The 14,888-nt window shown below is 38.4% G+C and overlaps 2 protein-coding genes across 2 annotated transcripts in view; one reads left to right on the top strand and one right to left on the bottom strand.

Moving 5' to 3' along the window:
* Positions 1-414: 414 nt before the first annotated feature.
* On the bottom strand, positions 415-6,545 carry LOC122087406 (zinc finger CCCH domain-containing protein 11). Its single transcript, XM_042656522.1, has 8 exons — positions 5,976-6,545; positions 5,790-5,874; positions 5,556-5,696; positions 5,370-5,467; positions 3,084-3,272; positions 2,856-2,986; positions 2,667-2,769; positions 415-1,010 (listed from the first exon to the last, which is right to left on the bottom strand). Exons 1-8 carry the CDS (start codon positions 6,144-6,146, stop codon positions 831-833), a joined length of 1,098 nt encoding a protein of 365 aa, XP_042512456.1. The 5' UTR covers positions 6,147-6,545; the 3' UTR covers positions 415-830.
* A 383-nt stretch (positions 6,546-6,928) lies between these two features.
* Positions 6,929-14,888, top strand: part of LOC122087403 (pentatricopeptide repeat-containing protein At5g02830, chloroplastic) — a 13,703-nt gene continuing 5,743 nt past the window's right edge. The window contains exons 1-8 of the mRNA XM_042656520.1: positions 6,929-8,334; positions 9,831-9,918; positions 11,522-11,726; positions 12,360-12,467; positions 13,005-13,169; positions 13,325-13,921; positions 14,308-14,373; positions 14,509-14,589. Coding sequence (XP_042512454.1) covers positions 7,599-8,334; positions 9,831-9,918; positions 11,522-11,726; positions 12,360-12,467; positions 13,005-13,169; positions 13,325-13,921; positions 14,308-14,373; positions 14,509-14,589 — 2,046 coding nt within the window. The 5' untranslated portion in view covers positions 6,929-7,598. The remainder of the gene's footprint in view (positions 8,335-9,830; positions 9,919-11,521; positions 11,727-12,359; positions 12,468-13,004; positions 13,170-13,324; positions 13,922-14,307; positions 14,374-14,508; positions 14,590-14,888) is intronic.

The following is a 14,888-nucleotide window of genomic DNA, read 5'->3' as shown; positions in this document are numbered from 1 at the left end:
AGGGCATATATATATATAGGATTGGGTTCCTCCACACCGACTCTCCTACCTCTCACATGCACCCATTGGGCAGCGTGCGTACCAACCACCTGGGCCTGCATGCATGTGAGAGATTGGCGGGAAAATCGTTGGAGAGGTATTTACACAACCAACCTTGAAAACTCTTTCAATCATTTGGTTTGATCTGGTGGTGTAATCAATGAACTTGTTATTACAAGTCATAACCATCACAAAGACTCTGGGCAGAAGGATGAGAATGTACCACTGGACTACTAAATCAATAGCTAAAAATTAGTCCCATTGAGCATATGTGATTTCAATAACATTCCAAATCTGATCTCTGTGATTCTGAGTGCTAAACTCTCAACACATTTGGGTAGAGATACTGTCAAAATGAAAAAAAACTACCAAATCTAAAACTAAAAAAAAATTAAGGATAAGTAGAAACTAGAAAGTACATATTATTTGATAATACCACTTCATTTCGACACTATACTAAATCATACCATCGAACCCACCTACCCCCCTTGAACTTGTAGCTTGAGAATACCTCGTTTAAAACTTTTAAGACTCCATGGACAACCATCGAATACTTATTACCAAATACTCAGAACAAAACGGAGGACAAAAATGCACCAAAAATAAGCCCAGATTATCATATATAAAAAAATTCCTAAGATAATCGTTGATAAAAATTATCCCAGGGTGCTCTCTCGGTGTCTCTGGGATCCTTCTAAAAACTCATAGCAGGGATGCTGCCAGTGATGGTCATTTGTGTCACATAGATGCTTTGCCACCACCCAGTGCAATATTCTCTCTCTTTCTCAAGACTATGCTTCAATACCTGGCTCACGGATCTGAATGGATGTTCTTGACAGGCTTGCTTCTAGCTCATTTAACTCATCCAAGTCCAGTTCATCATCGTCGTCATCATCATCCGGAAGAATTTCAGCATCAGCAGCTGTAGCCGTTGAACTGCTTGGTCCCTGGGAGGCAGAATCGTCCTTAACCTGTATTCAACTCCGACAATAAGCTCATGGCTACAAGTAAAGCTGTATATGCCGAGTTTAATGTACTCTCAGGTATATCACATGGGTGGTCCATCAATGGAAAGCTGGTGCACATGATGTGGCACCTTATGAGCTAATGACATTTCCATGAAGTTTAAGTGACCATAACCCTCTTAGGAGGGGGCGTAAAGAGAATTTCAAGCTGTAGATAAGTGTCAGACATGCATATGCCTCAGTGGGTCACATCAAATGCAACAGGTTATATGAATAGAAAAAAAGTGTAAAATACCAAGCAAATGCAAAACATAACATCTTCGAGCAATGTTGGTATTAAGTTACACGTGAAACACACAAAACACACACATTTACATATTCATCAACCCCATAATAGCACGTAATTGGAACATTAAAATGTATACTGCTTCAAAAAGGGACAGAAATAAAGAGCTCTAAAACATAGAGAGGTGGAGGAGGAGGGGGAGTACAATAGACAGGACAATCTAGGAAATGTTAAAATAGCCATCCTTATGATTGACAAAATAACTACAAAACATAAGTGCTTGATTTGTAAGATGTAAATCCCTTCTGGCCCACTATCATAGTGGCATCACACATACCACTTAAAAAAAGCCAGATAACAGCAGAAAAGGGAAAATCAGGCTACTATAACCAGTACAGTCAAGTCGTCCAGGTAATGCTTAGGCATATTGGCCTTCTAAGACCAATGGTTGACTAGGCAATAACAAAGCCGATAATTCCAAGGTAGTTATTGTCAACTGGTTGGAGGGTTAGGGTGGTGGTTGTTTGAACAGAACAGTTTTGCTAGTTTAAAAATCAATGGAGAGGGAAACCACAAAGATCTACTCAAGGCTAAAGGATTAAAAGCATGTAGGCAAGATTACAATTTAACTGTGGAAGCTAGGATCGATGATTGAGATGCAGTACATCTATCAGGTGACACTGGAAACAGAAAAATCAGTGGCTCACTAGTCACTACATATAACATAACTAGCTGGGACTGCTCAAGTGATCGACATACCCCAATGGAAAGAAAAAATTTATAAATTCCATGAAACTTGGGTTTCACCAGTCTTTGTTTGTTTCCAGGCAAAAGCCATGTAAAACGAAAACTACCATCCACCTTAAAAAAAATGAAAAGTTTAAAGTAAAATCCAATTTTTTTGTACTGACTTTACCCGAAGAATTTCCTTTTCATGGATTTTACTTGGAAACAAACAGAGACTGATCATTGTCAATCAACCACATATTTATGATATATCATCAGGCAAGTTGATATGTACCGTCTGAACACATAGAAGAACATCATCTTAAAGTAAAGATTGTATTTCACAAGCAGTGTTCAGGTGACAGATGTTCAATATATTAGGCCAAGGATCAAGACAGAAACCAAAAGAACTGGAGAAATAAGTTCCCAGCAAACTGGCAGAACTGGATATCCAACTTGGTTCCCTTTCACCTCATAATCTCCCAAAATTTCACATAAACTAGCAAATCTAGGTACCTGAAAAAGTGCTAAAGATAAATACGATAACAAATTTTCTAAATCTTGGCACTTCATCTAGCTTGGGGTTGCGAAAACCAGCAAGAGTTCCAAACAACATACAAGAAGGAAAGAGTGAATCAGTGAAAGGTTACCTTTTGTTCACTAGCATCTGACTCTTCTTCTCTTTGGTACTTCTCATATGCCTCCGCATCATCCACAAACAAGCTAGAGTTTGAGAGAAACAGTTCACGACCACTGAAACGGATGAAAAATTCAGATTAATCAACAGCTTCTTAGAAGAAATGCATTCAATGGTTTTAGACAAATATAGAGAACAATACCTCATGCGATCGTTCTTAGCCCTCTCAGCCCTCTGTGCAGCAAGACCGGCTTCCTTTTCTTCCAGCTTCTTTTTCTTCCATTGCATGAAGATTTCAGGAGTCAACGGGGTTGTAGATGCTATTTTTGCACGCTTACCAACAAAAACAGCTCACTTGTGAGAACTAGTTCACTTCAATTCAGATATCAGGATGGAACAGGGGAAATGGTTGCAGGAAAATTCTAGCTACCTGATTTTCTATCTCTTCCTCGATAGATATCTTTTCAGCCTCTTCCTCCAACAAAGCCTTCATTTGAGATTTTAACACATATCCAGGAGGAAGAGCATGTCTGTAATGGCACTCTTTGCCGCCATTAGGACAAACCCAGAACCAACCATATTGTTTCTTCTCCACTGCTTCCAGAAAGTGTTTACAGACCTGCACATGACCATGAATTTGAGAATGGAGATCATGCTATCTAAGAACCATAACATTGAAAGGACTACAAGTCATAGAATACAAATAAAAGGGGTCAAAAGAAGGCTGAAAACACATACAATTATGCTATCTAAGAACAAATACAACCTGAAATGTTGAACAATTATATGTTACAGACAAGAAAGACATCCTTATTTGGTGTTGGTTATGTCAATGCTTGGCAGACGGCTGTCATGCTTTAGGAAAAGGTAGCAGGTGCTCTTGTTGAGCTCTGGATGTGGGATATCTATTGTAGTAACCCTCTTGTTTGGGATGGCATAGGGGATGTGATACAGAACCCGGGTCAAAATACCCTATTAGGTTCGCTTATGGGCCCACCCAGCTAATGAAGAAAATAATTGATGTCTGTAATGGCAATCCCGTAAATGGTTGGAAGTTAAAACCATAAGAGAAGGGAACAAAAGGGAAAGGTAACATATGAGGTGGGAGGAGCAAACCTGGAACTGAAAATAAAATAAGGGCAAGATGTAATAAAAGAATTAGGGAAGGGCAATATGGGAAGTGGGGTTGAGGGAATTAATTGAGTTGAATAAAGGAGAGAAACAAAAATCATTCTTCAACCTTTCAACACCGTTGACCAGTGGAAAACCTCTACTGGTTCAAGTGATATAAGTCATATAACTCACTTATCTTTTGCTTGTTCAATCTGATATTTCAGGCACAAGTTCCGGACACTCAACCAAGCTAGAATGTTCAATCTCAAGCCAACTACCCAATTCCCAAGAGTGTATAACATCACTGATACTGAAAAGACGGAAGGAGAGAGACCAGGTTTGAGTTCAGTTTGGAATTCCCAATTACATCAGGGTTTCAGGCTGAGGACTTTATGGTGCAGGACAGGTTCGGGAAACCTAGAAAATTTTCCCAACTAAAAAAGTAGGAAGGCTGGAAAGGGTATCCAACTCATATATCTCAGCACACCTGCAGTAATTATTAACAAGTATAGCCATAAATAAATAAACAAATCTTATGTGCAGAATTGCATCGATGTGAGGCAAAATTAGGAAGGATAAAGGAATCAACAGATTGGAGCCAATTTGGGAGTTGCCCCGATCCATGATAAGCTCCGCGAAGTCATATGAGGTGGTATGGCCATATTTAATGGAGGCTTGGGGATGCACCAGTAAGGAGTGATCCGATAAGGAATTTGTATAAAAATTCTAAGCGGTGCCTTGGCAACTATATTCTAAAGTGATCTAAAAAACTATGTATGGCCATGAGGAGTTTGCATAAAAAATCTCCAAAGACAACAGAATGCTTCGGAAAAAAGGGCCCAATTAAGGAATAGAACAAAATTTTGAGAACAGAATCAGCTCCATGGAAGCAATACGGTAGAGATTCTCTAACTTCCAGTCTCAGCCATAAAAGAATTCACAAGATGTTACTTCTGTAAAGCATCATGTAAATAAATGACTCTTTAATATCAACATTCCGAGCCAAAAGACTCGCACTGTGAGAGAAAAAGTATCTCTCTAAACATATATTATCAGGATTTATATTGTGTGCCATATTCCAGGCTCAACTTAACCATGATATATGTATGCTTTTTAAAAAAAACGGATAAATGAGAAAGTTGTATAGGAGCAAACTCATGCTTTCTACTGTAAAATCCAAATATTGAGGCACTGGAAGAGGAAATGAAATAAACCCTCGGAGGATTTCACCAACTTAAATTCAAGGAGATACCAATCAGCTATAAGATCATCTAAAATTTCATGCCAGTTTTCATGCTTAATTTCTCAAGTTTCCACTGAACTCGACAATGGCTATCATACCACGTACACGAAGTCTGAATTACTGGGAACTATGCACTGCATATAAACAAAATGAACATGTGTATGGGTTTTCCTTCTGTTCTCTTTTCAAGGTCCTTTAAGCAAAGAGAAAAAAAAGGGGCACCCTTTTCCTATCTAATTATAAGTTAGAAGGATGGAATAAATGTCTCCTAGGACTTTATGGTGAATGCCCCATACTAATCGCATTATTCTACAGACTACAGCGACACTCATCAGTCAATTTTGAGAGAGGGTAACATACAATTTCAGTTGGTTTGGTCTGGTTATACTCCTTCTTTTTTGACTCAACGACCTTTTGGAGCGTTTCCTCATCCCAATCCTCCATTGTTTCGTTGTTGCCTAACACAGAAGTCACCAAACACATCAAAATCACATAATGCTACAAAATTAAGAACCTATAACTGTAGGTTTACATTAACTCAATCACCTTCATCACGCTTATCACTGTAAATATCAATCTTTTCACCCTTTCGCTGGACATTTAAATCATGAGAGAACTTGCACTTAAAACCCTTGGCACATTGCCCAGCTTTGTAAAACTCACACAATATAGACTTTGGATCAACACCTGACCATATATCAATAATGCACAGTAAGAGTTCATGCATAAATCTGAAGGCAATATACCCGTGATCCCAAGCTACGGGGATGAAAGACATACCAACTGGAACCTTAGGCTGACTAATAGCAATCTTAAATAAATCATTCAGCTCCTTCTCTCGCTCCTTCTCTTCCTCCTTCTTCTTCTGTCGATTTAATTAATTGGTCAGCAAGAAAAATCATTAAAATAACAAAGAAACATGCGACTAGGGTTTCGAAGAACAGAGACGCAAAAAGAAGGAAAAACCTTGGCGGCGATCTTCGAAGGGTCAGGTTTTGGTTGGACGGATTGGTGGAGACTCTGAACGTATTTCTGAACATTTTTGCTCTTGTTTTTGTTCTTGAGTCCGAAGGTTTTGTCTTCAACAACCTTCTGCTTCTTTGCTACGTCGGATTTGGATTGCTGCTTAGGAGGCATCCTGGATCAGCATCAAAAGAAGAAAAAAAACACCAGCAAAGCTTCTCCTCTTCCCTCTGCTTCTGATTCTTCTGCTATTCTATCTCAAGAATACGAAGATTGCTTGTTTAGTCTCCCGGAATATAGAAGATAAATCTTCTTCGATTCTTCAAGACTTTCTAATCCTTTCTACAAAAAATGGGATTATCGAAGGTAGCGAAGAGAAATGAAGCAAGAAGGAAGCGCGATCTCTAGGTATCGTCTGCTTGCTATGTTATATTTGGGGGTTTTGTTTTCTCCCCTCTCGAGTTGCAGGAAAGAGAAAGAGAGAGAGAGAGTCCTCCGTCGATCTTAATCTTACCCAAAGGCAAAGCGATGGAGGTTGCAGGATTTGCGTTTTGGAGTTTGGGTCTAGTAGAGCTATAGCTGATTTTCAAGAATTATGTTTAGGAGATTGATAAATCACAAGACAAATCTGAACCGTTCATTTTTTTATGATTTTTTTCTATTTAAATCATGTATTTCTTGCTCGATTGAAAAAAATAAATTTAATAAATAAATATTCCTGGTATAATTATGGCCGTTAATGGAGTTGATTAGAGAAACATTGTAGCTGATTAGGATGACTGTGCACTTGGCGTATTCGAATCCAACGGTTGGGAGATCTACTAACAAAAAACCACAATCATTTTCCACTGTACCCGACTACCAGTTACCCAAACCCGATGTTACAAACAAGCCGGAACAAACCCTTTTTAGGCTTTCAAACTTCAACAATAGAGCCACCGCCACGAGAGGCCAGCACCAGTCTCCGGCGAACAATCGCCCAACTCCGACAATGGCAGCGATCCACTCAGCGTCAACATATTTCATATCCAACATCTCCTTTGTCCTTTCATATCTAAGCTAGTTACTCATGAAGCTTTACTAGGGTATTTCTTGATCACTGGAACACTTTTTTCCTTCATCTGCAACATTCTCTTTGAAATTTCTGAAACCCTAGAAACACCAGAAGCTTTCTTATAAGCTAGGTTTGGTCTTGAATCGAGACTAGCCATATCCTAGATTTTTCAACATTCCCAAACCCAATTGAAGCTACTGCTTATATGTAACTTTAGAACTTGAATCTAAATATAATAATTATATCTACAACTTCCTGAAGCACTATTCGATTCTTCTCATCCAATGCCATGAATTGTGAGCTTAAATTAATTTTCTTACTACAATCATCAAAACCCTAACAACGGAGAACCGCGTCGGAATTGAGATTGGACTGGAGGGAGATGAAGGATACGGAAAACGGGTAGTGGGTTTATGGATGTGGTTTTTGGTTAGTAGATCCCCCAACCGTTGGATTGGAATGTGGTCGCACACTCATTGGAGCTCATTGGGCCATCTCTTTGATTGGAGACGATCCCGAACCGTCTTGGTTCCAATTTTGTTCCCATAGAACACCAGAACCACTCCCCCAGAATGGAACCAAACATGACCATAGTGACCTCCACCACCACACTACCACAGTCCACAAGATCGAAATACCCGCCTTTCAAATTCGATCCTGAGGCCACTATAAAAACCCAAAGTCTTCAAAGTTCAAACAGTAAACGGTTGGCCAAAGATCTAGGAATGAGAGAGCTCGTTATCGTTGGCTCTTCCCTTCTTCTCCCTCCAAACCCAACTCCTTCCCATCGCTATCCTATCAGCAGCAAGTACAAGCCCTCACCCCTCAGTTCAATCTCTCATTCTCCCGCAAAATCAACATGTTTGTCTCCCGATCGTACCGCCGGCGCCGATGCCGGTACCAGGCCTGCGCGTACTCCTCTGCTCATGAACGTCGGTCAGGATCTGACGCGACAAGGGAGACATCTGAAATACTATGCGGACCTTGCGTCGAAGCTTGTCGAGGATGGCAGGCTTGAAGACTTCTTGATGATTGCGGAGAGCGTTTTGGTTTCAGGTTCTGAGACGGAAACTTTGCAGTTTGCTGCTTCGTTGAATATCAAGCTCGTCTCTGCCGGAATCCTGCGTTTTCTTCGTCAGGGAAGGGTACAGACTGTTGTGGAGTTTCTGAATAAGGTCCAGAAGCTAGGACTTTCTCCGTCGGCCCTGTTTGATGAATCCGCAAAGGAGTTCCTGACGCTAGAATGTCGTAGACTTTTAGAAGCCGGTAAACTGGAGGAATTTGTTGATTTGATGGACATTCTCGCCGGTAAATTTTCTTTAGTCTGTTTATTTATTTATTTAAAGATTCCTACAGTTTTGGGGGTTGTGCTATATGAGAATTGAATGTAGCTGACAGGATGCTTTGGATTGACAAAATTCATAGAAATGCGCTTAAATCCATCAAGAGCGGAGTGATTGAACTATTGTTGATCTTTTTGTCTATCAATAGGTCACGTTATTGATTTCACAGTTATTGACCGGTGTTTCTGCGAGGCAGCATTTTCCACCCTAATTCACCCCGAAGCACGCAATTTGGATGAGTTTCCTAAACGGTCCACCATCTTGAGCCACATGGACAGATGATGGGGCAATTCCGACTGTTAGATAGGGAGGACAGGGTGTCATGGGTCAAATTTCAGAACCTAATTCAATCAAATAACCTCCCGTGTATTGGCATGCATCCCCATGTATTCCCTGCATGCCTATTGTACCACTACTGTGCATTATCCCATAGTCTTGGATTTTCAAAGCTCTAATTTGCCACTAGGGGCTGAAATTTGATATGAGAGAAGGGGATCTATGGATCTACCAGTAGGAAACCTTGTCTGCCTGTGTGGCTGGCTTCCTAAGTGGACCTCGTAGGATACCTTTACCCACATCAATCTGAGGCCAAATATATTTCTTTATTGGGAAAATGTAAATTAACAGACTTGAATCCCAGAAATGCATGGGCTATTAATTCCTAAGACACACTTTTGAGTGGTGATTGTGAAGTTACTGATGATTATCTTCTTTGGATAATTGGATCAATGAGTCTGTGAAAGGTTGCTTAATGCTTGCTTTGAATTTGATTTATCATGGGTCATTTTGAACTACGGTTAGAAAGGCTGCTCTGCACATCAGTTTTTATATTGCTTACGATTGACATTTGAGTTGTTTGTAGTGGTCTTGCATAATGTTTTGATGGAAGCATAGGCATGCCTGGAGCTTTAGCTCCTTTTCATTAATGTGAACATAAGTTTTCCAACGGTGAGGTATTGGGAAATGTTCTGAGGACAATATATGATCTTTTGGGGATTGAAATGACTTATTAGGATTCATGTAACCAGCTCAACCAGTTTAGATAAGGTTGGGTGGCCTTTATGATAATTATATAAACTTGTTTTTAGTATTGTCTATAGAGTGGATACCCAGAGTCCCAGACATGATTTAGGATAGAACTCATTTACTGGTCGAAGCTATCACCACCATTTTTCTGAGAGCCAGGTTGGCTGGTCTTCCTGGAACCCAGTGTAGTGGTCAACAGAATGGGCAGATCCACCCTCAACTTGTTGTTGCTGCTGCTGCTGTTGTTGTTATTCTAAGTTACTTCTGCCAATAATTTTGGAATTTCAATCTTTAGTGCAAGCAACAAGAAGTCTCCACCCCCTCCTTGGGGGGTGTGTGATGATGATGATGGGTGACCTTGAGATTTGAAGATATATAATTTTGTTAGACAGTAATATTTTGTGATGGATTCTGAGCGCTCTTCTTTTGGTGTAGGTTTCCAGTTCTGTATTAAAGAATTTATCGACCCACTTGAAATTGTAGCTATGTGCACTGAGAAACGTAACCCTCATTTGGCTGTAAGGTATGGCTGGAGTGCTTTCTTGTAAATTATTCTTCAGATACTTTGGTTGTAACTTGGTCTATTTTTCTCTAAAATCAGCCCTTTTGTGTCCCTTTTTAACTGTAAATCTTCAGTCTTGTTTGAAAGTTTACCTTTTTGAAGTTTGACTGCGAATAAATTCAGTATGATGGTCACTTTTTTTTCCAAATGATTTCTTTTCAACTTGGGAAAGAAGAAATCTGTTTTCAGAAGTTATCCAAAGGCAACCTCATATTTTTGAGTTTTATAATGCTTGTGCATGTATAATGTAATCACTATGAGAGCAATCAGCACTTCCCCTATCAGTTTTATTTATTCAATTATCTTGCTAAGCCTGGTCATTTTCTTCATAAATTATGTAAATAAACTGAAATAATTTTAGTTCTAGTATTTTCTAGTTATATTGTAGACTTGAGGTCATTTGGATTTTGGACACTGACCTGACCTGAAACTTAGAGTTCTTGCTTTGTGAGTTCGCATTATCGATATTGGTTAGAATTTAGATCTGTGATCATACTTTGTGTGATTGAAGTCTTCCTTGGCCATACGCACCTATTTTCATTTATTGTGTTGATTTCCAATTTATTTTATTGGTTTTGGTTATAATATTCTGTTTTATCGAGCTTGAAATCAAAATCATTTCACTGGTTCTATTGAAACTCACTGGAGATCTAGAGAAAATTCTGCTATTTTTCTCTTGTAAGTTAAGATTGAATTATTTTGGCCTGGAGTTTCCAAAATCAAAGACTTGGTTCATTGATTCTTGGTTTGTCTCTTGGGGAGCCTGTATCACCAAAAATTTGAAACTGGGCATCATTTAGGATCGCCAATTGTTAAATTGAACAAGATTATGTGGAGAAGAAGAAATCAATATGCAACCAGATGGGCTTGTGTTCTTTCTTGGTTGATGTTTTGCACAACAAAAATGTGATTCTGGGCCCAATTCCTTCTAACCCAGAAATTTGTGACAAGTTGATATTTGAGTGGTTCCTAATAAATGAGGGTGAGTTTGTTATCAATCATATGAACTTGCTATTGACTAGTGAAGTAAAGGTATTCTCTATCATTGTCATTGATGACCTTTTTTCACATGGGCATTTGTGTGACGGGGATCCCACTCTTGTTCACTGTTTCCTGAAAAGGAAATGATTACATGTTAAAAACAGTAAATATACTGTTGTTATTAACTAGATCGTATTCCTTGAAAATACTGTGATATCTAAAGTTTTCAGTCCCCAGATGAATTTCATGTTCGTATGTGTGGACACAGATTCAGCAACTGACGACCCTACCAAGGCACTGACTTGTGGGGATTCGTCCTCTCCCAAGTATCGTCCTTTGAAAGAAGAGGAAGACAAAGATGAAAAATAAGGAGAAGAAGGGTAGAATTATGCTTGTAAAATTATTTTTTTATGATACAAAATTAAAATATTTAGGAACTGTATAACCTGGAGTCAATGAATTGTACTAATTGTGGTTTATTGAGTCCAACACTTTTTGTCAGCATCGGACTCTTTAACACCTACATCTGTATCCAAGTAACAAGAGTCTAAGCTTTTATTTAATTCTCTGACTATATTTTCAGGTACGTAAGTATGCTTCCAGATGCACATGTTTTGTTCAGTTCCATCATTCATGAATTTGGAAAGAGACAGGATCTGGCATCTGCTTTGATTGCATATGAAGCTTCAAGGAGCAAGTCAGACAAGCCTAATATGTATGCATGTCGCACTATAATTGATGTTTGTGGTGTCTGTGGTGACTCTTTAAGATCTCGATACATTTACAAGGTAATCTCTTGTATTCTTGAGAAATATCAAGGAAGTTTTCTGTAGATGTTTTCTTTTGTAATTTGCTGAAACATTATGCTGTTTTAATTTGTGTCTGGCTTTGCATAATTAATACACCTACATCTTGTATGCTACAGTGCATAATTGTGATGTTTAGATGGGAATTTATATATGCACATTTATGAATGAGGAGGTGTGCATGATGATGGTGGTGTGCTAGTGGATATCTAGGTGGTGGAGCATGTCTTTTAGCTGCAGATAAACATGTGCGAAGTTTTGGAAGTGTTTTTTTCCTTCCATATTTCTTTGTTCTTTGTGGGTGAATTTATGATTCTGAAATGAAGAATCCATGCATTACAGAAATCAGAGACTAGAAGTACAACTTGAATCCAGCTGTAGTTTCCTGGGTCTTGAAATTTAGTGAAAAAAGTTGACACAATTGCAACAGAGATTGGAGTTCTCTTTGCACTTAATGGTCTTCAACTTTCCATCTGTATTCTCTGTGATAAAAAAAAAATATGGTATTAAAATTCATATTCATATATATATGCCTCTGAATATTCCTTTATTTTTTTTCCCCCATAAAGCCATAAGATCTGAGTTATTCTTTTGCATATAATTTTTTTGCTGCAGGACTTACTCGCTCAGAAGGTCATCCCCAATACTTATGTTTTCAACAGTCTCATGAATGTCAATGCCAATGATTTGAATCACACCTTATATGTCTACAAGCAAATGCAAGTAATGTTATCTCCTTTTCTTATATCAATTTCTTTATAGAGAGATTTTATGGGGGATTCCTTTACAGTGTAAAATAGTATATCTTATCTTTGTTTTTAGTAGACCTTCAATTTACATCTGTAAAAACATTTTGCAATATGATGAATTTTTCAAAGTTGATGACTGAAGCTGTTTAGGCATCATTTTTTGATAATAATGAAACACATTGCAACTCTTAAGCCTTACCAGATTATAGCATTTCAATACATCGGTTTAGTGACACTGTGCTTTTCTGTCTACTTGGTTTTGATTGATGTAGAATGAGATTCTTGCCTCTAGGGCATAAATTTGCTGACACCCTCTTCCCCCCTTTGAAATTGTCAGTTGAAGTTCAATGTTGGATATGCATATATACTTTACAAAGCTTCAAACAATTACATTTAGTGTACAGCTGTACATGCCTATTTATATTAAATATATTGAATATTAGACAAATCAATATACTGCATACTTACTTTTCACACAATATTGTGAACCTGACTCCTGCTGCTTATCCAGAGCCTAGGTGTTATTGCAGATGTGGCGTCTTATAATATACTCTTAAAGGCATGCTCTCTTGCTGAAAGAGTCGATTTGGCACAAGAAATTTACAAGGAAATAAAGCATATGGCATCAAAAGGGGCACTGAAATTGGATGTCATCACATACAGCACTATTGTTAAGGTATGAGTTTTCTATTGTCAAATGTTACGATCATAATTCAATGCATCCCTGCATATGATAATAATCTTACTACTTTATTTCCTCACCATGTGGAAATTAAGATCCATCTACTGAGGTGCTTTTGTTCAATATGTTGATACTTCATTGATTTCCAGGTCTTTGCAGATGCAAAAATGTGGCAAATGGCTCTGAAAGTCAAAGAAGACATGCTTTTGTCTGGTGTTACTCCAAATTTAGTTACATGGTCTTCATTGATCAATGCATTTGCCAATGCAGGTCTTGTAGAGAAGGCGATTCAAGTATTTGAAGAGATGCTCCTTGCAGGTTCTGAGCCTAATACACAGTGTTGCAACATTCTTCTTCATGCTTGTGTTGAGGCATGTCAGTATGACAGAGCTTTTCGTATGTTCCAGTCTTGGAAGGAGAGTGGGGTCTGGAAGATTTGTGATACAAAATTAAGTAATGGCAAGATGCACAATCTAGTTACTAGGCAGACAGATAATGCGAGTGAAGATTGTGATATGCCAGGTGGTGTCTCTGATCCACATCATTCGAATTTCATTAAACCGTTTCCCTTTGCACCTACAACCACGACATATAATATTTTGATGAAGGCCTGTGGTACTGATTACTACCGTGCTAAAGCTTTGATGGAGGAGATGAAGACAGCAGGTCTCTCTCCCAATCACATTAGCTGGACAATATTGATTGATATTGGTGGAAACTCTGGAAATGCTGGGGGTGCTATGCAGGTGAAGCATACTTAGTTTGTTGCTTTTGACTTCTAGAGTTCTAATTGTTGGCAATATGAAATTGTGTTCCACCTGATGAAGTTGTCCTATTCACTGTTTGTTCATTTTGCGTTGAGCATTATTTTTTGAGTCACGTCCTGTGGCTTGTTGACCTACATCATGCATGATATATTGTTTCACTTAAATACTTTAGTTCTTGCTTCATCTTTTGATAATCTCCTGTCATTTCCCATGTCTAATTTTATGCTTTGATATCCTACTTAGCTCCTCCTCTCATTTTCCCTTCATTTTTGTGCTAGTGTGTATAATCTTCATCTGAAAAAGTTTTCATATAAATGCTAATTCTCTTTCATGACTAATAGATTTACCCACCTTCTCCTGCCTAGGCTCTGAAAACTATGCAAGATGCTGGAATTAAACCTGATGTTGTTGCATACACGTCAGCCATCAAGGTTTTTCTGCTTACTTGACACATTAATTCTGCTCATTGTCCAATGTTTTCCTATCCTTAATGTGTAAATGATGTTTCATTCTTTGTCACCATCTTCAGTACTTTAAGCTGACAGTGCCTGCTTTTTGTTTTGCAGGCTTGTGTAGAAAACAAAAAGTTGGAGATCGCATTTTTATTATTCGAAGAAATGAAAAGGCATAGATTAAAACCAAATTTGGTGAGCTAGGCGAACAATTAAATGCCTCCTATGCTCATATTATTTCTTCCATATGTTAAGCACAAAGATTACTTGCTAATAAGAAACATAGACTTCTATGTGGAATATGGTCAAAGATTCTTGTAGAACCTCCCCCTCCCCCCAACCTTTTTTTTTAGGGTTAAACTTTGATTATATCGCTGATCCTATCAAAGAAGGGCAGACTCGTTTCTTTCCCATGAGATCAAACATTATCATAAAACTTTCCCATGGGATCAAAGATTATCATGAAACTTTCCCCTCCCTTCCTCTCCCCCCCC

The sequence above is a fragment of the Macadamia integrifolia genome, chromosome 8, assembly GCF_013358625.1.
Source record: "Macadamia integrifolia cultivar HAES 741 chromosome 8, SCU_Mint_v3, whole genome shotgun sequence".
In the NCBI taxonomy this organism is placed as follows: Eukaryota; Viridiplantae; Streptophyta; class Magnoliopsida; order Proteales; family Proteaceae; genus Macadamia; species Macadamia integrifolia.
Note: the sequence above shows the minus strand (reverse complement) of the source record. Positions and strands in the feature narration are given on the sequence as shown.